Source organism: Acomys minous (assembly GCF_964271855.1).
Source record: "Acomys minous genome assembly, chromosome: 7".
NCBI classification, from domain to species: domain Eukaryota; kingdom Metazoa; phylum Chordata; class Mammalia; order Rodentia; family Muridae; genus Acomys; species Acomys minous.
This window is the reverse complement of record NC_140488.1, coordinates 54533193-54560248: the sequence shown is the minus strand read 5'-3', so window position 1 is coordinate 54560248 and position 27056 is coordinate 54533193. Positions and strand designations below refer to the sequence as shown.

The following is a 27056-nucleotide window of genomic DNA, read 5'->3' as shown; positions in this document are numbered from 1 at the left end:
GGGAGTTGGTTACAAGTTATTATTGATCTTAACTAAACAGAAAACAAGGTTAGATTCAGTGATGTCTCTCTTTCCCTTATTACATTTGGAGACGGGTTGAAAAGAAAGAAGTGGGAATATAGAAAAGTATAGGGAAGATAGAACACAAAATACATTAGTGAATCTATTCAACTTACTGGCTCAATTGTCAGTCACAATGTTGCTTTTCATTCACTGGTATAGAATTTTGTATATAGATGAAAAATAAGATTAATTGTAGATACAGTAGTATAGAATTCAAGTGTAAGATTATATTCATACACACATTATATATATATATATATATATATATATATATATATATATATATGAGTTATTGTACCCATATAACTCAATTATAACACAAGGTTTACTTCCAATGCATTGAAAGTGCTATAGCAAGTTGTTTAAGAGAAATAAGTTATACAAATTAAATGTTAGTAGATTAAAACATGTTCGTGTTAATTACTAGTCTATTTTTATCACTTAAGTGTGGCAGATAGATATGATTCTATAGGAAGATAACATAGGATAGTTAGATAAGGTGTTCAAAAACCTTAGAGACATGCAGAATATAGGATTTAAAATATTTTTATTATTTTAAAGATTCACTGACAATGAGACAGGTTAACTCCTGGGAACACTCAGCCTAACTCAAAGAGGATGATGAGCATCAATGAAACTCCTTATATAAATGGTTTTAAATGTGGCAAACAAGCCACTGGGTAAAATATCTTTGTTTCTACCACAGACAGAATTCTGCCTAAAATAGGGCAAGTTTAGACGCAAGCAGAGTTGACAGCCAAACTCTGCCAAGACAGGGTAAGCAAGTCCTCAATAGTTCCTGCCTCACAAATATGTCTGTGAAATATATTGTGCCAGAGGCTGAAGATGATGCTCCAATGTTATAGAGAGTTATGGGTGACTGCTGAGGTAGCAAACTGTCTCTGCCATCTTCTCATTTGGGAAGCTACTAAGCTGCACTCCCAGCATACTCAGGTAATCAAGTTTATTCTTTCTCAAGTCTCTGATGGAGTTGAAGACCAGGTAGCTTAGTTATACAATGAAGCATAGTTGTTTAGTGATTAAGATGTTTTTAGGTCTATATATATGTTTTAAGTTGATAATAACAAGATGTGATGGAGATTGATTTACATTCAGAATTTTAGATGCACCAAGATAGGAAAGATGTTTTCCTCAATGCTGTCAAATACAAATAGCCAAAACACTAAGAATGTAACATTTATATAATTCCTGGTTATGTCATGGTTCTTCTTGCTATAGGTAGTTTATTGTATATATGTGTAATAATAAATATGCATATGTAAAAAATTTTTTAATGTGAAAAAAGTTATTGTCCTATATATGTTAGAAATAAGTGATTGTGGAATCATGATTTTTTTAAACCTGTGAGTAAAGTAGCATGTGCTTTGAAAGAAATATACTTCCGTGAAAATAAATGATCTTTTCCCATTTCAGAGATGTAGAATACTTGCTTTCATTACCAAATAAAATGCTGCTATGAAGATTAATTCCTAAAGTAGAAAGAAACTTGATGAAAGGAGTTTTTACCTCTGAGTTTATGAATGATTTCTGAAGTGATAACCTCAGCTGCTTCTAAATGGTCACACATTTTTGAAAAATTATAGTTATCTATTGATGTGTCTTATTCTCTGTAGTCCAGTAATTGAAATGGGGCAGGCCTGGCAGCAGAGGCCTATATCCTAGCTACTTTTGAGGCTGAGGAAAGAATATAGCAGGTTTAAGAACTGCCTGAGCTACAATTTAAGAAGACTTTACCATAAAAGCAAAAGCAAAAGCAAAAAAAAAAAATATGCTGAGTACGATATTTCATACCTTTAATCCTGTCAACACATGAGAGGCTGAGGCAATGGGCTTGCCCAGGATTTTTAAGCTAGCCTGTGCTAAATAGTGAGTTACAGCCTGACCTACAGAGAGAGACCTTGTCTCACAAAACAGTGAGTGGTAGTTAATGGAGGAGAGGAAATGGAGAGGAAGGGAGAGAGAAAATGGAAGGAGAGTTGGAGAGAGAGAGGGGAGGAGAGGGAGACAGAGAGACAGAAAGAGAAAGAGAAAGAGAAAGAACGAGATCATAGCATAATTGGTGTTATGTTTGCTTGACAGATGCTTACCTAATGTTTGTTTCTGAATTCAATCACCAGTATAGAAAATGACTAATTTCCTTTAAATATATATAGTAATATGCTTTATACATTAAATAGTACTCTAATAAAGTCATTTGATACAGAAGAAAAATGAAAAAAATCATCTTGCAAAATTCTTTCTCTCAGAACAACTTTTAAAATCACTTTTTTTCTAAATAGGTCAGTGTGAGAAATGTATGCAGAGACTAGCTGTGAGATTAATTTTCAGCAAGCCAAATATAGCAGTTTTGTTTATGTACTTCTTCAAACTGTTGTAGTTATGAAGGAATATGCCTCTTAGAGGATTTTTTTTGTAAAATTGAACTTTGAAAGACAAAAACCACAGCTCACAGCTTAGTTCTTCCTCCTTCATTTCTCTAAACTTTAGAGTCTAAAGCACAGTCCTTGTGAACTAATTTAAAGACTATTTTCAAAATTGAAATATTAATTTATATTCATTGGTGTAAATGAATATGCTAATACTTTAAATGTAACACTTGTTTGTTTTCTCAGAATTTGGTTACATCTTCTTAGATTAGCACATTTACAACACTATAGTTGTGTGAAAACTTCATTAAATCCTCAAGTCTTCAGTTTATGAAATTCTTTCGAGAAGAGTGGTTTGTGAATGCAGACTTGATTGGTATTCCTTGTCAATGCTGACTGTTTAAAAGTCATCTTTTATTCTTGGCATGTTTTCTTTATTGAAAACCTTCTACCCCCTATCTAGACTCTAGGTCCTTTTCTTTTATCAGAAAATATTTATCTCAAAAAAAAAAAAAAACTCAGTTAATATTGTTTCGTAACATACTTGTGAAACCATTGTGACTAAACAGTAATACTGACAACTGTTGGGTAGAACTGTATAGCTAAATGAAATTAAATTCTTTATTACATTGAAAAATTTTAAGGATATTTCTTGATTGTTATCTCATTTATTCAATGTGGTTATAAATATTTTCGCCACCAGAACAGACAAGAAGTGGAGATTTCTGGGCATAGCTGTATGTAGGTTTTACTTGGTTCACCATGAAGACTATTTCCATAGACGATTTAAATGAACCCAGCTGGCTTAGTATTCTGTGAATTACTGTAGTCATTTTCGGAGTTTAATCTTATGACTGATTTTGTAATTCTCACAGTGGGAGAAAGTTGACAACATGAGCAGCATTTAGTGAATATAATTAGTAAGTTTGAAAACAAATGACTTTTTATTCTATAAAAGCTCTGTTCAAAGGAGATTTAAACCCTGTGTGAAACTGTTGTCCAAATAAAACATGGCTACTGTGACTGAATTTGGCCACTCATGTTACAAGCTGGTTTTCCAGTCAAATGAAGCCTTCCTGGTGAATGCATTGCACAATTTTAAGAAGGAGAGCCAATGACTCTGGAAGGAAAATTGTAAAGTGGCGGTTTTTACTAGCATAAAGGTCTGTGATAATTTTAGGGACTTTAGGAGTTATTTATAATAATTTAAATACCCTTTCCATGCTGGCAACTACAAGTACATTTAATGAACCTTTATTCTCTGTGGAGTCCAATGCTAAATTTTTGAAGGAAATAAGAAAAACAAATATATTTCCTATTTTGTGGTTTTTTATATGAAATAGCTGGTACATATAGAACATTATAATACTAAAATCAGAGAGAAGGAAAGATTTATAGAGGAAGGGCTATAAGGGGAATGGACTTGATATGGCAACACACATGAAAAATAAATTATATTGCCCATAAATGCTGGCTAACTAACTACTAGGCAATAAAACACTTGGTGAGATGACATCGCATACTATAAAACTGTTGCACTTCAGTGCAAAGGAAAGGGGTCCTTTACAGAATATGGACTTGCTCCTTTCTTTAAAATATGATTTTTCCTGATTTCTGTCATGAAGGCAAACACAAATCCTTAATGGATTTTTTTTCTCTTTTTCTCCATTCTTTTGGTTTCTTTCTCTACATTGTGAGATCTCTGAATACAAGTCTCTTTTAAAATTATTGTTTTGTTTTATTGTGACAGGGTTTCTCTGTGTAGTCTTGTCTGTCTTTGATGTGCTTTGTAAACCAGGCTGCCCTTGAACTCATAACACTCCCCCCTGTCTCTGCCTCCCAGAGTGCTGGGATTACAGGCATGCACCGCCCAGATTTTTAAAATTATTTTTATTTTAATGTTTATGAATATTTTGCCTGTTTGTTAAGGGGTGTGCTACATGTAGCACACATGAAGTCAGAAGATGGCTTTGGAACTCCTAGAGCTGAAATTAAAAATAGCAGTGAGCCACCATGTAGATGCTTGGAATTGAACACAGTGAGCACAGGTCCTTTTGTAAGAGAAGCAGGTGCTCTTAACCACGGAGCCATCTCTCCTTAGACATTTCTTTTTCTGTTACAATATTTAAAATTGAGTTTCATGTTACTATATACCTTCTGCACATGGTATTTGGTCATTTTCATTAACATCTGTTAGGAGTTTCATAATTAACAATCATGAGTTTTATAATAACATATTTAAGACCAAGTGTATCATATATTCACTTCCCTTTATCCTCTTCTTTCTCCTCCTCCTGTTAAATAAAAATTAATTTTTAAAATAGCTCCATGAAATTTAGCACTGTCTATTGAAAATAATAATATGATTCTATAACTAAAACTATTTAATGTTTAAACTATTAGTAAAACCCCCATTTCACTAATCAGGCACAAAAACCCATCTCTGCTTCTCATAGCAAGAAACTATGAGGATTTTAGTTTAAAAACAAAACAAAGAAATTATTTCTTTTTCTCTCAAACTTCATATAAAGGAGTTTAAGTAAAATGCTCATTACAATGAAAGTTGACTGGTTTTTTATTTGCATAAACCAAAACTTATTGAAGGAGCTACCTTACATGGAAGAGATGCTTATGTTTATGGACTATTTTTGTACCAATTTAAAATAATTTGATTTTCTTACAACTTCTCAGAAGAATTTGGTAGGCTCATTAGCTAAGAGGACATACAAATAACAGACATGATTTTGTTTGTAAAGTACAAACATGTTTCATTAATTCATTGTGGCCTTTCCTAAATGAGCATAAGTGGCTGCTGATTTGCCACTGGTCCTGGCTAAAGCATTTGTAACTCACTCTCCTTGAATAAGTAAAACTACAAGGAAAACCCTGAGAGGTAGAGCAGCAAGTGTAGGAGAGCAGAATTTGTCTTCTCTGAGAAACTAACAGCACAAATGCCCTCCTGGGCCTGAAGGTGGCAATTGAGATGAATCCTTATTACATTTAATGTTGTCATGGTTTCAAGTTTAAGCTCTGCTTTCACAGATTGCTACCATAAATTAAGTTAACAAGTGTAAAGCTCTTAAATTGCATGACTTTTTATACAATTGATATCATCTGTTCACTTTATGTTGGAAGTACCATTATAATACAGAAATCAAGGCTAAAAAAGGAATAATCAAGCCTACATAAAGAATTAGGACATCTTTTACAGCATAAATTACATTTGGCTGAATTAGTGTCAAATGTGGTCATGTAACACCTTAAAAAACGAGTTTTGGTGACAGATTCCGAAATAAAGCCAGGAAAGCATGTGTTAGACCTGCCTGGTTGTAGCTGCAGAGCTAATGTCTTTATGGTAATTGCAATCCTTAAAAGTACATTATCTTTCTCAATGTTATTGCAATGTGTGGTGGTGTTGAAGAAAGCAATAATTCGTAAACAACCATTGGCAGAGAGCACAGAACTTTTTTTTTTTAATAAAGGAAACTAACATTAGAATTCATGTGCTGTATCAAGACTGGCAAGCAGTAGTAGTTGTTTTGATATATGCACTCGAGCATTCATGATTGCTTAAATATTAACTGTTCCATGAATATATAAATATAATAGAGGAAGAGAAGTCATAATTAGGGAGCATTTTACTAAAAGAAGTAAAGTTGAATTATCTGATCACAGTGATAGATTAAATAGTTCCAATACAAGGACTCAGCCAGATCCAGTCTCCACAATAAAGTATCATTTCGTTTAAGGGTTAATCAACCCAGTATAGGTACATATTGGGTCCTATTGGTATGTGAGGACCATTCCCTTCACACACATGGAGTGGACAACTGTTTGTTAATACAGGACCTGTTAAGTTCACTGAGTTCATTGTAGGCATTTGTATAAATATACTGAGAAAAAGAGGTCTAAAAGGGTCTCTTTCAAATGTAGTTTATTGGCATGGCACTGTGTCTCACGTTTAGTTTTAACACCACTTCCATGTTAGACCTCCTTAAATACATACAGATATGTTTCACTAGAAATTATTTTTATGGCTTTACCACTGCATTACTTTTATTCTTTATGTGTAATTCAGTTTTTGTCTATGATCACTATACACTCTACAGCCATTTGTGCAAGACAATTCTCATGAAGTTAGCTGAGTATTTTCTCTGTAACACTCTATAGTTGAGGTGTAAGATTGCTTTGGGGCAGATGCTCAAAATCTACTGTTTTGTTCCTGTACAACACATTCTCACAATTTACTTTCCACCTAAAATTGGGATGCTGACTCTGATAACACCATATCAGCATATGCCTGCATCATGGACAGTGCTTCATCATTTCATTCTCATTAGCTTTATATAGACACAGTGTGGTTGCCTTTTCTGTAAGTACAGTATATTCTGTAATACCTAAAAGTTAAAGCACTAGAATCCTTGAAGCAAGTATAATATCCCTGAAATGTACACCTGAGAAATGTAGTAGCGGCACAGTTATTTTTGAAGCCAGCATTGAAGCCCACGTGTCCACCACTTAAATTTTCATTCTTGGATTTAAACTTTCTGAGAAAATGTCTGAGTGACAGTTGAGATTAGCCAATGAGAATTTGCTTACTAATCAAAGTTGGCTAAGAGGGCGTGAATAATCTGCAAGGCTATCTAGTTCAACGTTACACTTAAGCACAGTACGGCTGAATCAATAGTGCTGCATGAGTATGATTTTAATGTAGCTTTACGGAAAAAATGGGGGATGGTTTATAAGACTTATGAGCAATGTATCTGAAGCCTTCACAGCACAGCCCACACTGTCTGTTTGCTTGTTGTGCTCTTGGACTAGTAAGTGGTAAATTATGATACAGATCAGTGTCATTTTATATGAAGTAAACAAGAAAAGTTAGAGCCGATCTATCCTTTAGAAGCGACAAATTGCTAGCTAATTCTCTACTTTTAAATTGACACCAAGCTTTGAAAACATATCAAACATATAAGCCATTATTTTAAAAGTTGTAAGATTTTGTAGATAAACTGTAGATAATTGCCTGAGTATCTCTTGACCTGGAAATTTTATTTGTCATTGTGCCTCTCAAACTTTGGAATACATTAGAATTGCATGGAGGTTCGCCACCCCCCTCTCTCTCTCACATACACACACATTTCCTGGTAGAGCAAGACATACTCTTGAGTTTCTGATTTAGTTGGTGTGAATTTCTAACAACCTTGCAGATCAGGCCAATGCTGTTGATCAAGGGATCTCTGTTTAATAATGTAGTCAGTGCCCATGAATTATTTTCCTCTTTTTAAAAAGTACTGAAAACTGAACCCAGGGCTGTGCAAGACTCCCATTGAGCTGTATCCCTAGCCTATCACCCATGAATTCTTGATTTCCTATTTTTATTTCTTCCAATTCCTATTCTCCTCAGGCCTAATTATGCTGAACTTATTCAGAATGGTAATTATAATAACTTTTGCCACTAGCCTCACCATTTTCCAGCTGCTGGCTCTACTGCCCCCTCTATTATCCAGTTATTATCCACCGTCAATATTTTGAATAAATTATCCTTACATATTATCTCTTCTTCCTGGCTATCCATTCCATTTAATTTTATGTCCTTGGCACAATTCTGAAATAATACTTGAAGGTCACCAAAGATTTCTTTAATCATCAAATTAGCCTTAATTAACTTTGGCTTGTCTGGAGCATTTATTTATTGAACATTCCAGGGGAACAATCTGATCATAGTTCTCATCTATAAGGAGAATACAATCTGGTGGATGATACTGAGTATGTAAACAAACGTATGTATTATGAAATAAATGTTACAACTAGAGTATATATAAATCAGTATGGGAAAACAAATGTGGATTTTTATTAACTATTCTCAGTTAAGTTGGAAGAATTCATTATTATTATTGAACACTCTTCCTGTTTAATATCTTTCCAAATATCTTCTAGTAATCCAATAAATATTAAATCTCAATGTGTATACATGAACAGGCCATATTCTGGGGGCAGTCCTTATTATCAGTGCACTCTGATAATATCCTCTATTGCTTCCTGTAAAATGGGCATAGAGATAACTAATTCACAGTGTTGGTTTGAGGACTTATAAAAATATACATACATATCATGCACTTACTGAAGTGCCTACCCCATAGGCACATAACACATGGGTAACAAGTATTGATTCTCCCCTCCATCACAGAAACATATAATATTTCTTCCTGGTGAAGGGAAAAGTATATCCGAGTAAAAAGACATAACTAAACATGTGGGAACCTTTTCATTCAACCAACAGATACACATTGAATAGTGTTGTTTTCAGTGCTGAGTAAAAATGCCTTTAAAAAGCATGTTTAAAAGAATAATAACTATTTATTTCACTAGACCCATACATAGCCAAAGTTTGAGAGAATTGAGAGAGGGTAATGTCAAGACAAGAAATCAGTATACTAGTAGGTCAGAGGGGGGACTTGGGTGATTCTGCTATGTTAAAATAGTAAACTAAGTGTTGGAGAGATGGCTCAGCCGTTAAAGGCTAAGCTCACAACCAAAAATATAAGATAATAAACTAAGGGAGGCTGACATTCCTTCTAGTTAGGATGATGATCATGGTCCTGATAATACTTTCTCATATCATGTTCCCCAAATATGTGTAGGAGCATAGTTACTTATCTAACACCTAGTTTATAATTAAGTAAATCATTTACCCAAGATCCTAGACCTAAGCAGTGCTAGACTCAAGGTCCAAGTCTGATTATCTTTGTATCCAATAATTATCAATTAAATCTAATTGTTTCTTTATCTAATAATTATGAACAATACAGCAGAGAGAATGGGTTGTTAGTAGCTGCCTTCTCAGTATCTATTTACATGTTGTTGCCCTCTCCTTTCTGAAACTTGCTCACTCTAAAGTTAGCATTTTCTGACAAGTTGCATGATTCCTTTAATTAGCACGACTTCAAACTTATGGAGTCTGATTTTTTTCCCATTTTCTGTTCCTGTTGCTCATTGACAAAATAGATATTTTTTTCACACTGACTCAAATGCATCCTCTTTTCCTCCTATGTCTGACAACTCTTTATAATTATATCAGTCCTTGACATTTGCCACAAAGTTACTCGGCATATTTTCTCTTTTCTATGTAATTTCATATTTTCTACTAAATTCCAACCGTGAGGCTTCAGAGTTACCACATAACATTATTTGTCTCTTATGCTAATATTTAGGATAGTGTCTGTCGCACAGTAAAGAATATTATTACTTTGGATGTGTGAATGTGTTCTTGTATGTGTGCATGCATGCATGCATGTGTGTGGGTGTGAGTGTGTGTGTGTGCGCGCGTACATATAAAGAACAGAGTTAAATTTAGGTATGTTCCTCTTTAACCTACACAAATAAGAGTTACTGGGAAGACAGAAAACCTTATTGAGAAACATTTATTGACTGACCAGTATGTTCTGGTATGCGCCTAGATTCTGTGATTTAAAAGTAGTACTAAAATGGGCTTTCCACCTTTTAAAAATCCAATTGTTTAATTGTGTCCTATTCAACTACTGTGTTCAACTGTTCTCTGCATAGAAAATATGGCTCAGAAAGTTTTTGTGAGAGGAAAGTACTCAGAGATGCTGTGGTAGTTGAGTAGTCTTAAAGTATGAGTAGATACTTAGTTAACAAGAAGAAAGAATGATGTCTTTCAAGCATGGAAGAACATCTATAAAAGTACAAGCTTAGATACCCTATGACCACATGGTGAATGTTTAAACAGTTGCAATCTGGCATTTAAAAAGGGGCAGGTTTCAGGAAAAAAAAAAAAACAAGTAAGAACCATCACATAATCAGCCTTCTATGCAAAAGATAGGAGATGTAAACTTTGCTACCAGATGATATGGCCCCGTTGCATTGGACAATTTTAGTCATTATTCCTAGCCATGAAGTAAACAACTGAAGAATGACATCTCTGTGGCATGATAAAGTTAACCACAAGTTGCTCTACAGAGGACAGTGACCAGCTACTTCAGTTCCTACCAAGGACAAAACACGAAAAACTGGGTTTTGTCTCCAAAGGAGAGGAAGTTACTTATAGAAGAAGGCTTTCTTAGATGGATTGAGTGTGAATGATATGGATTATTACGACATTGTCTCCTACTCTCTGGCTCTGTACAGGATTCTGTGTCCTTTAACAGCCAGGTTTTAAAACAGTGAAATGATTAACAGATATTAGGATGAAATGAGTTAAAATTAAACTCAATAAATCCTTTAGGGTGGCTGGCTGGGAGATGGCTTAGTGGGTAAGAGCACTTTATGTTCTTCAGGAAGTCCTGAATTCAATGCCCAGCACCTATATCAGGCAGTTCTCAAATGTCAGTAACTCCAGATCCAGCAGGTCTGACTCCCTTTTTTTGGCCACTAAAGGCATCTGTCTACAAACACACATACACACATCTAAATAAAAATAAATATTTTTTTTTAATTAGGTGTTTTATATTTTTGGATATGAGCCTAGCTTTGTTTTGGTTGTGGTTTCCCCCTCCCCAGGTCATGTGCTGAAATCTCAGCTAGCAGTGTGGTGGTGTGAAACTTTTAAGAGATGATGCCAAGGAGAAGTTTGTTGGGTCATGACACATGGCTTTGCAGAATGAATTATTCTAAGAGAGCACACATGAGCTTTAAAGTTCTTTAGCTTCCAGTTATATTATGTGCTCTCTCCTTATACGCACTCTCACAGTATGGGCCAAACAGTAGGGATCACACAGATTTTGACTGTCCATATACACTAAAACCTAAATAAACCTCTTTTGATTATAAAAAAAATTAGGTGTCCATTAATTACTCATATAGTTTTCTGTCTATCTAACTAAAGCTTTAGTTTTGTGTTTTCACATGCAAATGATATCTTTTGTCATATCTTATTTCTATGCTTTTAAAAGAGATGAACAGAAGTAGTCATAGATATAGGTATTGTTTTCCCAAGGGTATTTTGTATTCATGTACCATTTCTCAATGTTATTAAAGATAAGGGAGATATAATCCATTTAATTTCAATTATTAATCTTTATATAACAATTACTGATCAGGTTATTGCAATTAAAACTACTATGTATATGGTTTATTAGCTGACAGCTCTCGGTTATTGCAATGATTCACTCATTGCATTCATTGATATTCACTAAGTCATTGTACCAAAATAATACAAAATGAAGGGTTTTCAAAATATTCTTACTTTTATAAAACTACTATTTTGGACATATACACAAATAAGGGATTGTGGAGTAGCCTCCCACTCCACCCCATCCATGGCAGCCCATAAAAAGATGACAGAGGCTGGCCAAGGGCTTGCTGGCCAGCCACGCTAGCTGGAATAACAGTCTTCATGTTCAGTGAGAGACCTTGTCTCAAAAAGTAAGATGGAGAATAATAGAAGAAGCCAGACAATAATTTATGTCCTCAACTTGCACAGGCAAGTTCACTCTCACTCATGTGCATACCTATGCAATCAAAACACAGACAACCACACAGTCGCTCACATACATATAACACAAAAAACTCTAAATCCAGCAATTTAAGAATGCAGGCTGAAGCTGAAGTTTTTTTACTTAAAATAATATAAAGCCCAAGACAAATAAAAGGAAATCAGCATAAAATTGGCATGTGAATACAATATTATTCTTGTTTTATTTGTAGTATTAGCTGTGCATATTTTTAAAAACTTTAAAATACTTATGCAATTTGGCATCTTGTATAGTGTGTAAGAATTTGTTGTTCTTTTTCTTTGTTTTTATGTCCTTGTTTCCACAGACTTTAAAAAAAAAACAATTTTCTTATTGTTAGGAAGGGAATTTTCCTGCAATTTACCTTAGTACCTATTTTTTATTATTATTTTAGGATCTCAGATGTTAAGTTTTAGGGGACTTTTTTTGAAATATCCCACATACTGTAAAAATGATGCACTTTGTGAGTATATAACACAGTAATCTCAGATAAAGAGTTCTCTTTGGGGACCAGAGCCTCCCATTGATTCCTCTATAGCTGCTAGCCTTACTTAAGATAAACTGCCCTTGAGGTTCCTGTTGCTTTTTGTTCTTACAGCTTGTCCTTGGAGTGTGGGATTCAACCTTGTAATAGTAATAGGTGTTTGGTGCATGAGCATGAGTACAACATTTTAAGTATTTTCCATATATGCCATACTGTATTTGTGGATTTTCTCAAAGAAATAATGATGGCCACTGGAATATTATGCCTCCTGTGGCCATTTGTTTATGTGGAATCTTAAGGCTAATGTTTTTTTTATATTTGTTCACATCATGAGGATGTAAATAGCTGATAAAGTTTTCAGCACAAAATATTTGATATGGATCTAATTTCATAAATGCTATGAATTTTTTAGTTACTAAAACAATAGGGATTAATTTATTTCGTAATTACCTAAGTATCCTCTGCACCCTTTCCTAAACCTGTTTGTAAAGAATATATATTTATTCTAAACAGAGTAATCCCTAAAGCTAAAAACCCCAAATCCGTATAAACACCAGTGGATAAACCCATCATCTAAGGATTATAGAATTAAAACATCCAATAAACTGAGAAAATTTTGATACTTTGTATTGTTTTTATGCATTGTCTATATGTAAATCACTGATTTCATTTGTAAATGAGTTTAGTATAAGAGATATAAAAAAGAAAGCAATAGAGCTGCCTAAATTTTTCTGGGCTGTCCTAGAAAGATTTTTATCATTCTGTTAATGACATCTTTTTTTTCTAGTGTCTGTGAAAAAAAAGTACAATGTTAAGAAAATAACTAATACATTCTGTCATGTTTTTATGACTGTGTACTCTAATTTTGTTTTATAATTCTGTATAAAACAACTTTGCAATTTTCTTATGGCCCATGCAAGTAAAGAAATGTAAAGGATGCTGACTGTTTTATGTTAATTTCCATCAATAATATCTAGAAATAATCTTATCTCACAAATGAATGCAGCTTTCAAGAATATATTCTTACAATAACTCAAAGACCAGAATGTTGTTAATATCAACATGCATTAATTGAGTCTATTAGTGTAAATACTTAAATGACTGTTCCTGTCTCATAAAAAAAATAGTTCATTTTGTCATAATGATTCACACATTTTTGAAAATATAGATTAAGTTTTAATTTGGCACTTGTATTGGTGTTATTTCTTCTTTATAAAATATTGAGTTTAAGATCCTGACCTATGTCACTAGATGCCATTAAGAAACAGCTTCCAACTTAACAAAAAAAAACTCCAAGTGAGCTTCATCATTATCTGTATTCATTAATCATTTATTTCAAACAATACCTTCTATTTACATTTCTAAAAAAATATTTGTTATTTTTCCATCCAGATTCGAGACACAAAGTCAGCAGATCAAAAAACAACCCTTTTGCATTTTCTTGCTGAACTTTGTGAGGAAAAACACCGAGATATCCTGAAATTTCCTGAAGAGATGGAGCATGTGGAAAGTGCAAGCAAAGGTAATTGATTAGCAGCTGCCTTGAGACTATTCTTAGTCTGTGTGCTTTAGATTAAATGATAACATTAAAAAGGAAACCATTAGCACAATTAATCACAAATGGTTTTGTTGATGTAAGAAAGATAGAAAGATATTTTTATTGGCTTATATGTGAGTCCTCTGTACATTGAAATAAACCCTCTTTATCTTTATTTTTAACAGTACTAGGTTAGTGAAGCTTTCATACCTCTAACCAAATAATATGTTCTGCTCTTGAAGCTTCTAAGACCTTGATGTATGTTGAACTTTATTTTTTTTTTCAAAATGATTCTAAGACATTTCAAATATACTGCTCTGTAGTTTAGATAAAGAAGAAATGACTTTGGAATGGATGAAATATGGGCCGAAGTTTTACTGGCATGGTAAAGTTCTTGATTTCAAGAGATGATGCAACAGTTGCAGGGTAAACTAGCAGAATCTTTTAGGACTGATGAAAGGAGTAGTTGATGAGATCATGAGAGTAATATTGGCACCTCAGAAACATCCAAGGCAGACTCGATTCACACACCACTATATACAGTATTCAGGAATGAAGACAGAAGTAAAACAGAGTGCTTGTAAGATTTCCAGGCAGGGTAAGTTGCTTTGTCCATATTGTCTACACTTAAGAGGTGATTAAAAACGTAAAAGCAAGATGGATCAAGAAAACACTTCTGGAGTTGGTATAATGGAGGTACAAATTTTAGTTTCCATTTTAGAAAAGAGAAATATGTGTTGTAGATACTATATTCTATAACTTAGAGGGTTAAAGAAAGAACACAAAGCCATATGTCTCCCAAACTTACTACGAGTTAATTAAGCTTGTTAATAATCTTTGAAATAGGAGTCCATAGAGTACAGATTATTATTGTGCACATTGTTCTTTGGATTTCTGCTGTTAGAAGATTGTCAGTAAAATCTTCATCTTATTTTAACTTTTTAAAAATATATTTTATTAATTAATTTATATTACATCTCAATTGTTATCCCATCCCTTGTATCCTTGCATTCCTCCTTTACTCCCATTTTCCCTGTACTCCCTTCCCCTATGACTGTTCCTGAGGGGGATTACCTCCCCCTGTATATGCTCATAGGTTATCAAGTCTCTTCTTGTTAACCTGCTATCCTTCCTCTGAGTGCCACCAAGTCTCCCCCTCCATGGGGATATGGTCCAATATGGGGCACCAGAGTTCGTGTGAAAGTCAGACTCCATAGGGTATCAAGTCTCTTCTTGGTAACCTGCTATCCTTCCTCTGAGTGCCACCAGGTCTCCCCCTCCAGGGGACATGGTCAAATATGAGGCACCAGAGTTCATGTGAAAGTCATATACAGGGGGAGGAAATCCCCCTCAGGAACAGTCATAGGGGAGGGGAATAAGGGGAAAATGGGAGGGAGGGAAGAATGGGAGGATACAAGAGATGGGATAACCATTGATATGTAACAAGAATAAATTAATAAAAAATTTAAAAAAAAGTCAGACTCCACTCTCCACTCAACTGTGAAGAATGTCCTGTCCATTGGCTAAACCTGGGTAGGGGTTCGAAGTTTACTGCATGTATTGTCCTTGGCTGATGCCATAGTTTGAGCAGAAGCCCTGGGCCCAGATCTGCCTGTCATAATGTTCTTCTTGTAGGTTTCTAGGACCCTCTGGATCCTTCTATTTCCCCATTCTCCCATGCTTCTCTCACCTAGAGTCCCAATAGTATGTCCTCCCTTCTGTCCCACTTTCCTCATAAGTGAAGACATTCATGGGACATGCCCCTTGGGCTATTATGCAGATATAAGTGAGTATATACCATTTAACTCTTTCTGCTTCTGGGTTACCTCACTCATTATGATCATTTCTAGTTCAATCCATTTGTCCACAAATTTTGGGAATTCCTTGATTTTAATAGCTAAGTATTATTCCATAATGTAAATGTACCACAATTTCTTTATCCATTCTTCTACTGAGGGACACTTAGGCTGTTTCCATGTTCTGGCTATTATGAATAAGGCTGCTATGAACATCGTGGAACAAATGTTCTTGTTGTGTGCTGGAGCACCTTCTGGGTATATTCCAAGGAGTGGATAGCTGGGTCTTGAGGAAGCCCTATTCCCAATTTTCTGATATAGCACCAGATAGCTTTCCAAAGTGGCTGTACTAGTTTGCATTCCCACCAGCAATGAAGGAGTGTTCCTCTCTCTCCACATCCTTGCCACCATATGGTGTAACTTGAATTTTTTATCTTTGCCAGTCTGATAGGTGTAAGATGGAATCTCAGAGTTGTTTTGATTTGCATTTCCGTGATGACTAAGGAGGTTGAACTTTTCTTTAAGTGTTTCTCAGCCATTCGACATTCCTGTGCTTAGAATTCTCTGTTTATTTCTAAGCCCCATTTCTCAGTTGGGTTATTTGGTTTGGAAAAAGATAGCATCTTCAACAAATGGTGCTGGTCTAACTGGATGTCTACGTGGAAAAAAAATGCAATTGAACCCATATATGTCACCATTCACAAAACTCAAATCCAAGTGGATCAAAGACCTTAACATAAAAACAGAGACACTGAGTCAGTTAGAAGAAAAAGTGGGGGGAGAGCCTAGAACACATTGGCACATGAGACAACTTCCTGAACAGAACACCAACAGCCCAGGCCTTAAAGTCAACAATTAATAAATGGGACCTCATTAGGCTGAGAAGCTTCTATAAGGCAGGAGACACTGTCAACAGAAAAAAGCAACAGCCTACAGACTGGGAAAAGATCTTTACCAACCCTACATCTGACAAAGGTCTAATATTCAAAATATATAAAGATATCAAAAAATTAAAAGTTTCAAATGTTTAAGTAGTTGCTAAAACATTAAATAATACCAAATACTTTTAGACATTATTACAACTGCTAGACAGATACATTATAACAACTGATAAAGGATGATACCAGAGAAAAACTTTTTAGTTATTGTAGAATTCTAATTCTAATTGTATTGCTTACTAGTCTCAGAACATTGAGGTAGTAATTTAGACATTTGTCCTCATCTAGAAAATGACAAAGACTGTCCATAACAGCAAGATTAAATAAGTACATTAAATAAATAAATAAATAAGTACATTAACATATAAAAAGCATACAATAAAATCCTTGCCTGACATAGTAAGTACACAGCTGTGATAGTAACACTAACATTAACAATTGATACAGCGATAAGAACATTGTAATGTTTTTATCATTAGATTAGAACAGAATAATCTTATACATGCCAATGTTCTTCAAGGTTCAGCTAAGCATGCATTCTATTCAGCTTTTTTCCTTTCATACATCTGGACTCTTTGATAAATCTCTTCATATTTTTCTTTAACGGTATCACATTCTCACTCTCTGTATTTCAACAGCACATTTATCCATTGTGTTTTGATTGCTTGCTTTGTGTATTGATCCAGCCAGTGTAGTAATGAGGTTGTTGCCCAATACCTTTTTCCTATCTCACTGTTTGGGCAGCAGCAATCCCCACTCTCTGCTTGTTTTTGGCTGGATCTTTTTTCCTTGTGAAATTCAAAGAGTCCTCAACTCAAAAACTTCTTAAGCACACCCTGCCTGCTTGCAGTCACTTTCATTTCCTCCTACTTCTCATTTCAGTGTACCCAGACATATATTCTCTTGAGCCATTTTTATTCCTTTATAATAATCCTGTCTGTGTGTACAATTTCCTGCTGCATCCCCTGCCTGAAAATCTCACCTGCCTTGTCCTCTAAGACAACTGACTATCATTTGTCAAAACACTGTTCAAAATCCATTTCCTTTCTTCCTAACGTCTTGTTACCAAAGCCTCAGGAGAAAATACTTTGAAGTTTAGTCTCTATAAGAAGAAAAGCAATGGTGAAAGGTCAAGCTATTTATGTCTTATTTATAGTTAAATCCTTTTCCTTAATATGTGAGTCTAATTTATCTTTTCTTCTTTAATATAAATTTCAGGATCATCTGAGTCAAATTTGGTCACATTCAATATTGTGTTTACTATACTTTATGTATAATATTCACACTCTCCCAGTGGAAATAAAAAACAGATCAACACTATATAATTAATTTGTTTTTGAAAATTAATCAGCTCCTTGTGATATGTTCTCTTCTTCAAAAATACAACAGCTTTTTAAAAAAAATTTAAAGAACACAAAAATCAAGTTAATGAATGTATTACACTTCACATATAATGACCATCAATATCTATCTTTTGTGATTACTAGAATTCAAGTATGTATTTTATGAGATGATTTTGCACAGTATGGGAAACAACAGGCATATTCTCTTCTAGTACTAAAAGCATAGTTCTCAAAATTACTGATGGAATGGGGAAATGCCATCACCTTAAGCTGAAAGAAAAACAAAGAATTATGTAGAATCTACGGAAAACATTATTTGGGTAATTATCTTTATACTTCACAAAGCTAAGCTTTAAAATTATGCATCTTTTGGAGATGGAAGCCTTTGGTATCAACTTAGCATATTTTCCTAGAGCTCTGTAACTCAAAGATATTGAAGAAAACACATCATTTTTACATTAAAACAGATATATATTACAGAGCAGAATGCAAAAACCACATGAATTTTTAAAATAAAACAGATGACTTCAAAGAAATTTCACACTTGCAGCAGATCCCTAGGGGTGCGTGTTCAATCTTCGCTTCCATTAGGGGTACTTTTGTGGGAGAAGTTTATGAAGCATTGCCTGGAGATTTCAAAAGTGGTTTTGTTTTTATTTGAATTTGTTTAGTTATTTAGTTAGCTGTTATTGCTGGGACAGGAGAGGCAAGCAAGCAGAGTGAGAAAATACACTATTTCCTTCTGAACAGGAGTTCCTTTAAATCTGAAGTTCAGAAACAAATTGTATGATATAGCCTTATTACCAGTGGAATTAACAAAATAATACTGTTTGTGTTATTTTATTCTGCGGTAAATTTTCAGTCTGCAGATACTTCATTAGTGACTGACATACCAGTATGTCTCAAGACAGAAAATATTGTGGCTAGACGGGTTTTGTATCTTCAACCATTAGAAACTGCCTTTTATTAAACATAATTTCTTTTTCCCTAATCTTCAATTTTAAAGTTTATACATGTGCTATACAGTGGCTAGTTTTATCTAAGCTTGACAAAGGCCAGACATTCAGAAAGAGGAAGCTTCAATTGTTAAAATGCCTCCACCAGATTGCCTGCTATAAGCCTGGAGTGGATTTTCTTAATTAATGTTTGGAAGGAGACTGCCCTGCTCACTGTGGGTTGTTCCACCCGTGTTCTGATGGTCTTCAGTGCTTTAAGAAAGGCTGAGCAAGCCAATAAACACCACTCCTGTATCCAAGTTCTTGCCTTAAGTTCCTGCCCTGACTTCCTATAGTGATAGACTAGAAGTTGATTTAGCAATAGAAACCCTAACTAAGACATGTGAATATATGTTTATATATAATAGATATATATGAAGTATTACTAATTTACTAGGCATATTTGGTGAATTCTTTATCCACTTTCCTTTCCATAGCTATCACTTTAATTTTTAGCTCTGAGGATTTTTATAGTATGATTTAAGATCTTTACTGTTTTATAGGTTAGCTCCAGGGATTAAATGAAAAGGGTTAGTAAAGTTTAATTAAAACTATTCTGTTCAATACAGGAAAATTATATTAATGTATTTGAAGGCACTATTAATCCTAAGGTGTAACATAAATCCAAAATGGGTTTCACTTCAGTTAAATTAGTGCCATCTTACAATATAAAAGCTGGTTAAGTTTCCCATGATCAATGTTAATTTCTTATGAATTAAATTTTATTTTTTCACTCAGCTCTGCCTTTTGATGTCTGTCATGTTTCCATGTTGCATTGCTAACTAACTATCTACTTACTCAGATTTCTTCTCAGGGTTAATAGTAGTGAAACTTCACATTTAAAAAGTCTTGTTTGAAAACTCTAGGAAATAAAGATGTAAATTAGGGTTGTGAATAAAATTTGAAGGGAAAAATAAAAAGAAAAGAAAAACCAATAATAACAAAGGTGAAATATTAGAGTACAAATATCGGAGGAAAGAAAAAAATTCAAGGACACAGGAGGCAGTAGAAGCTTAAGAGTTCAACTAGTTCCTGCTAAAATCATTGTAGAGCATCATTGAGTCCAGCTTTGTTATTTTACAGTGGAAGAAACTGGGCCTCCAAGTGATGAAAGAATTGCCCATGATCACACTGCCATATGGAAGACGATTCAAATTTGGATCATACTTCCACAATTATGAAAAACATAGTGATGTTAGAAAATATACAGAAAATAAATGCTGAGTGATTAAAATTTCTACTGTATTTATAAATGTCCCCTCCTCTGTGTAGTTAGTTGTCTAGAGACTGCTGTGCTCAAATTGCACAGACTGAGCCTTTTCTTTATTCATGTCAGTAACAGCTTTGGAGCCTTATTGATATTAGCGCACATTCCACATTTGTATTTTTATTAAAAATGTTTTGTCTGCACTGGCTAGACTGACTTCTTAGATTCACAGATTATTTCCTGATCGTGCTTACCATCTCATTTCATACAGCAGTCCTAAAGTTCAAAAATTCAAAATATTTTGAAATTAAACAATTGATATTTAAATACAGTATGTATTTATCAAAATAAGGCATTATTGGTAGTTGGTTACTATTCACTATAAAGAGAGGAAGCGAACCAAGTCAATATAAGACACTGGGAGCCATTCATGGTGGCACATGCGTTTAATTCCTAGCACTTGGGAAGGCAGTGACAAGTGTATCTCTGTGAGTTCAAGGCCAGCCTGATCTACAGAGCAAATCCAGGAAATCCAAGGCTACACAGAGAAACCCTGTCTTGCAAAAAACAAGATACTCTTTTTTAGGAATATTTCTTACTCTGTAGAACACTTCTTTCAATAAGAAAGTTAAAAGCGACAACACTTGAGTTAATGATAGAAAGAATCTGAACCTATAGAGACCACCAAACAAGAGTTTATGATGAGCATTAAGGACTGTCTCACAGGACCAATAACAGCAGCTAATGCTCTGAGTGTGCTCATGTAACTCTCAGAAGACAGTTATGCTAGACTCCTGTCTGCAAGCATAGCAGAGTATCATTACTGGTGACAGTGGTCTGCCTTCTCTTGTAGGATGTTTTCAAGCTGGGCCAGTCACTGGTTTGCCATTCTCTCAATCTCTGTTCCATCATTGCCCCTAAGCTATTTGTAGACAAGACACCTTTTGAGTCGAAGGTTTTATGTGTTGGTTGTTGTCACTCTCCCGCTGCTGGGAGCCCCACTTGGCTACAGGAGGTATGGGAGGTGCCTTCCTTATGCTCTTTAGCACCTATTGCTTGGAATCTCAGATAGGGTCACCCTCATAGACTCCCAGAAGCCACCCCTGTCCCAGACATGCCTTCCCCTCAGATTTCTGTTCTCTCTCCCTTGGTTCTTCTCCTCACCAGCTGAAACTCCTCTTCCCCTTTGCCCACCTGATCCCCATGCCTGTTGTCCTTGCCACCCCATCTCCCACCTAGTTCCCTCCTTCCGTCTACTTCAAATGTCTGCTGTATTTCCTGTTCTGACTGACATTCACGCATCCTCCCTTGAGCCATCCTTGTTATTTAGCTAATTTGGGTCTGTGATTTTAAGTATGGTTATCCTGTACTAAATTGCTAATATCTGTTTATAAGTGAGTACATACCATATATGTCTTTCCAAGTCTGGGCTAGCTCACTCTGGAGATCTTTTCTAGTTCCATCCATTTGCCTGCAAAATTCAAGATTTTCTTGTTTTTAATAGCCGAGTAGTATTCCATTGTGTAAATGTACCATATTTTATTTATCCATTTTTCAGTTGAGGGCCATCTATAAACATACTTGAGCAAATGTCCTTGTGGTAGGTTGGAACATCTTTTGGGTATATGCCCAGGAGTGGTGTAGTCTTGAGTTAGAACTATTCCTAATTTTATTTCTATGAAATAGCCATGATAAAGTAGTCATTATATTGTATATCTTTGAAGTGAGATTATGACTAGAATGGAATGGGCTAGGGCTTCTAGGGCTACTGATCATATTGTGTTTCTTGACTTAGAAGATGTGTCTGTATTCAGTTAATGAACATTCATTAACCAGCTCACTTATGTATACTTTTTGATATAAACTTAAACTTAAAATATGGAAAAATAATAATTCCTGACTTAAAAATGTGTCATAGCTTATGAAAAGAATCCTTTTATTTTTATGTTTGCTTCACAAAAAAATCACTTGTGATGCATAATGTAAATAGGCAATTGTTGTCAAAGTTCATTTGACGTTACTGTAAATAATTAATGCTTTTCAGCAAGTTATATGTCACTTAAGGATTTTATCAAAGCATCTTTTAATCTAAGAGTGACATTTATGCCTTCTTTGCTTAGTAAAAGAATAAGATCCATCAACCACATTCTATACAAGTAAAGATCAAGGAAGTCTTTACTCCAGCTGTTATAAGTATGATGCTGTCTTATGAATCCTAACATGCCTTATCACACAGTGAATTAAAATTCCTACCAAGAACTTCTTGTTGTTGTCATTTTTATTTTATTTTTTTTAATCATTGTGTCTTTACTTCAATGTCTGGAAATAGAGTGTTTTTAACTACCTGTCAGTGTAATCTCGTTTTGAACTCCAAGTAGTTTCTTAGAAGTTGGCTATTTATCCATCAGTTATCCTCACTTACTTGACCCCTATATAAAAAGAAAACAGGGATATATTTCATGCAACAGGTTAAACAAGTGATGTTAAGTATTATTGCCAACATAGAAGGAAAGGGTAAAGGCAAAAAGTAGAATAATAGAAGTGAAGAAATGACAATCATGCTGGCCACAAGAGTCATGTCATCAATGGGAGATAGATTGTGGCCCTAATTGGGTATTATGTCACCACTATGGAAGATAGCTAAAATCTGCCCATCATCTTGGTTACCATTGCTATAATTTCATCACTACCTTAGTCGTTTGTTTCTCTAATGTGTTATCAGTAATGATGGGCCAATTACAGGTACATATAGGGTTGGGGATTTAAAGAAAGTACCAGAACCACATCAGAGCTACCCAAAAAATGTTGTTTGTATTTTGTACTTTTTATATATTTCAAACTATACTTGCTTAGCACAATGATCAAATCATGAGAACTATTATAGGCATTGTGATTTCCTCCTGAATTTAGGCTTGTGCAAGTTGATGAAACAGTCTTAATAAATAGCAAATATAAACTCTTGGTTTGCAAATTTGATGTGTCTCAGATTCCTTCATGTAAATCAGAAAGGAGCTGGAAATTTGTAGCTGTGTGAAGCATCAGTACTATTTTGGAAGCTAATATTTCTCTAACAAATAACACTGGTGTGCCTACATGTAAAAGAAACCTGCTAAAATTGGTATGTCCAGGGATAAGAGTCATGACATATGTAAAATCTAGCTTTACCTTTGTTATCCAGCTACTTCTTTGATAATAGTTTGTCAATTTAACATCTCAATGCATGTTTTCTCATTTCTACACATTTTTAAAGTTGTAAAATAGAGATGGCAGTATTTTTTTCCATGTAGTGATTATGATACTCAAAGTGAAAATGCGTTAACAAAAAGGTGTTATACTTATATATATACTGACTTATTTATATAGATATTAATTTTAGTTTATTTATGAACTGATTTTTGTTACTGTTTTTCAAACTCATTTTAAAATTGAAGGTCAGTTACTGTGGTTGCATCTCAGTTGACTTATGTTTAGCAATTAAAGAACGTTATATTCTATACTCAACAGCCAATAATAAATAAATACTTGAAAAAATAAATCCAAAGATCAAATACAAATTTGAATTCATAAATATTTCTGAAATATTGTATGATGCCATTAACTTGTATTTGCTTTACACATGCTCGTATTTTTTTTCAGTTGGATACTTTTTCTAGAAATAATATTCCAAAGGTATATAGGTTTGTGTTATTCTGAATATTTATGTATTATTTGTTTGTGTTTGTGCTTTTCTGAATATGTATGCAATTTATACATGAAGATGCCCACAGAAAACAGAGGGCATCAAGCCTCCCTACCCCCTGACTGGACTTCTAGGTAGATATGAGCCAACTAATGTGTCTATGTACTAATCTGATAATTGAACCTATGTCCTCTGTAAGAGCAGTCAGTTGTCTCAACCCCTGAGCTTTAGCCACAAAGTTCATGTTATTTTGAAAGAAATCTCTAACTTTTAATAGAAGAATCCTCAGTCAGCTACCAAAAGTTTGATATCTTATAATGGTCTAGTATCTGTGTCATTAGTATGCATAAACTAGGAGAAAAGTATCTAACAGGATAATCTACATAACTGATAAGAAAAATTTAGGGGACACATGAAAGATAGATTAAAGATCATAAAATAAGTAATAAATGATAAAAATGATATTATTTGGTATATATTTTAGAGGCATGGTTTCTGATTCCATTCTCAGCAGGAAATCTGAAGGTAATATTTATCTTAACTATTGTTGCTTTACTTAATTATGCATTTTTAATGCCCAAATTTGACAGTAATAATCACTAGTATTTATCTCAGAACTTAATAAGAACTATGTGTTATATAAAAAAATAGAAGATTGTGTCTGAAAAAAAACAGGTCTCAAGATTGAACAATTAATTAAAACTAAAATCACAAACTGTATCTTGTGATTTTACTACAATAGTTCTGAAAATAATATTAACAAAATTAGAAGAGCTATAAATGATTTTTATAAATTTATGGTAAACCAAGAATCAGTGTTATCATTCCTTTTTTTAATTGGAATATTGTTAGAATTTTATAATATATATAAATGAAGTCATACAAATTACAAGCAAAACACTGTTTTACTTTCAAATTGTTAACTTTTAAGTGGAAAAAAGTTACATCAAAGACCAGAGACCTGGCTCAGTGCTTACTGCTCTTTCAGAGGACTTAATTTCAATTCTTGTAACCCATATGACAGCTCAAAGCATCTGTAACTTAAGTTCCAAGGGAACCAACACTATCTTCTGGACACCAAGGACAGTGTACTTACTTCGTGTACATTCATACGTACATGCAGGCAAGTACTCATGCATGTAAAATATGAGACTTAACAAATTGTTCTTAAGTTAGATCCATAAAATTAGTGTTTTATTGTAATTATTCTTTCTTCTCTATATACTGAGAATAGTCATACTTAACATATAAAAAATAATCAGCTCTGTTGTCCATCATCTTGAAGGGTATGATCATTAATGAAACATGTTTATTTAATGATGCTAGTATTGAGGCCTGGAGTCTTTAGATTTTATTTGTATTTATCTTTTAAATATGTCAGTTTTCCTTTGGTAACTATGTTTTATGTACCTAGTGTTATGTTTTAAAGTAATTTCTTCATTCATTCCTGGGTCTCACCATTACAAAGCATATTAGCTAAACACACTTCAGAAAAATTACCAACACCCAGGCAGAATGGTTAGTATTACTTGTCAACTTGAGAGAAACTAGATTACTGGGAGGTAAGCTTCTGCAAATGAGTGTAGGGGGTTGTTTTGATTGCCTTTATTTATTTATTTATTTAACATCCCAAGTACAATTTAATCTCCATCTTCTTCTGTCAAGCCCTCCCCTCCCCCACCTCCCTTCTGCTCCACTTCCCCATCCACATGTCTGTTTCTCTTCAGAAAAAGGCAGGCCTCCTATGGCTATCAACCAGCCATTGCATATCAAGTTTCAGTAAGACTAGGCATCTCCTCTCTTATTAAGGCTAGATGAGGCAAACCGTTAGGAAGAAAAAGTCCCAAAGTCAGGAAACAGAGTCAGAGACAGCCTCTGCTCCCACTGTTTGGAGTCCCACAAGAAGACCAAACTACGCATCTGTAACATATGTGCAAAGGGCCTAGGACATCTCTGCCATGATGTTCTAAACTATAAACTGTGACTAAGAATAAACCCTTTTTCATTAAATTACTTTCCACAGGATGTTTTATCACAGCAACAGGAAAAGAAAGTAGGATGCCAGGCTACAGATTCATATAACTTTTAGGATGATTTTAGATGAATTCAAAGAACAAAGAATAATAGCATATGTCTATAGTGAGATAATAAACCTAAATATTTTGTGTTCTATCAGTTGAAAGTCAGTATTATCAATAGAATTAGAAAGTATAAGAGCTTACTTTGCTTGACTAAGTCTAAAAACTTAAGTGGTTTGCAAGGTCAAACAGTTAGCTTTTTTGTATTTTGTGTTGCATCTCTTTTCCCCAAAAACTAATTATTTCTCTAAGATTTACTTTCAGTTTAAATAGCATGTAGAAGTATATGATAAGCTATACTGTGATTTTAAATGATAATGAAGTGCAAATATTTTGCAATTTAATTTTCTGCAGTTACTAATCAAGATATAACATCCTATCTGTGAACATAATCTTTATGAAGAAAAATCAGTCATATACATGAAAAGAAATGTATTTATAATCAATTGTTCTTACTTCACAAAGAACTATAATTAGTTAATGATCTTCATTCTCTGAAGAGGAAATTTGATCCAGCAACATGGCTGCTCTGGCAAGGAATCACTTCCAAAGACTTTATAGGTCCATGTGATCTGGCTGGAATGACAACCTTATATTCCTCTGGCTGGAATACAGACATACCCTTACTACACAACTTTAATCCCAAACAATGACATCCAATTAAGAGGCAGACAAAGTGATAAAGATTTTATCGAGCGAGTCAAAGATAGGATTCTCCCAACTCTCAGAAGAATAGAGAGGAAAGCTAGGCTATTTAAGAGTAGTGAAGGGAGAGAGGGTGGGGGTCATTCAGTCCAGTGCAGTTCAGTTGAGTGCAGTTGAGTTCAGTTAAGTTCGTGTAGTCAGTGCAGTTCAGTCTGTGGAGTTCAGAGGCAATTTTTCCAAGCTGAGCAATTCAGTTTGAAGCAGAGAGAAGCCAGTTTGTATCAGTCAACTTGGAGAGGAATTTGAGCCACAAAGCTGAGTTGAAACAGACAGCCAGAGTTCAGAAAGAGGTAGAAAAGGTGAGTGTATTCAGGAGTAAGTCTTGGAGGCTGAAAACATTATAGGTCTAGGTTAGCAGACATAGGCTGGAA

General features: G+C 34.3%; 1 protein-coding gene across 3 annotated transcripts in view; it reads left to right on the top strand.

Moving 5' to 3' along the window:
• Window positions 1–27056, top strand: part of DIAPH2 (diaphanous related formin 2) — a 696864-nt gene that overhangs the window by 335276 nt on the left and 334532 nt on the right. For all 3 annotated transcript variants that reach the window (XM_084790930.1, XM_084790929.1, XM_084790928.1), the window contains one exon: window positions 13800–13929. In XM_084790930.1, coding sequence (XP_084647056.1) covers window positions 13800–13929 — 130 coding nt within the window. The remainder of the gene's footprint in view (window positions 1–13799; window positions 13930–27056) is intronic.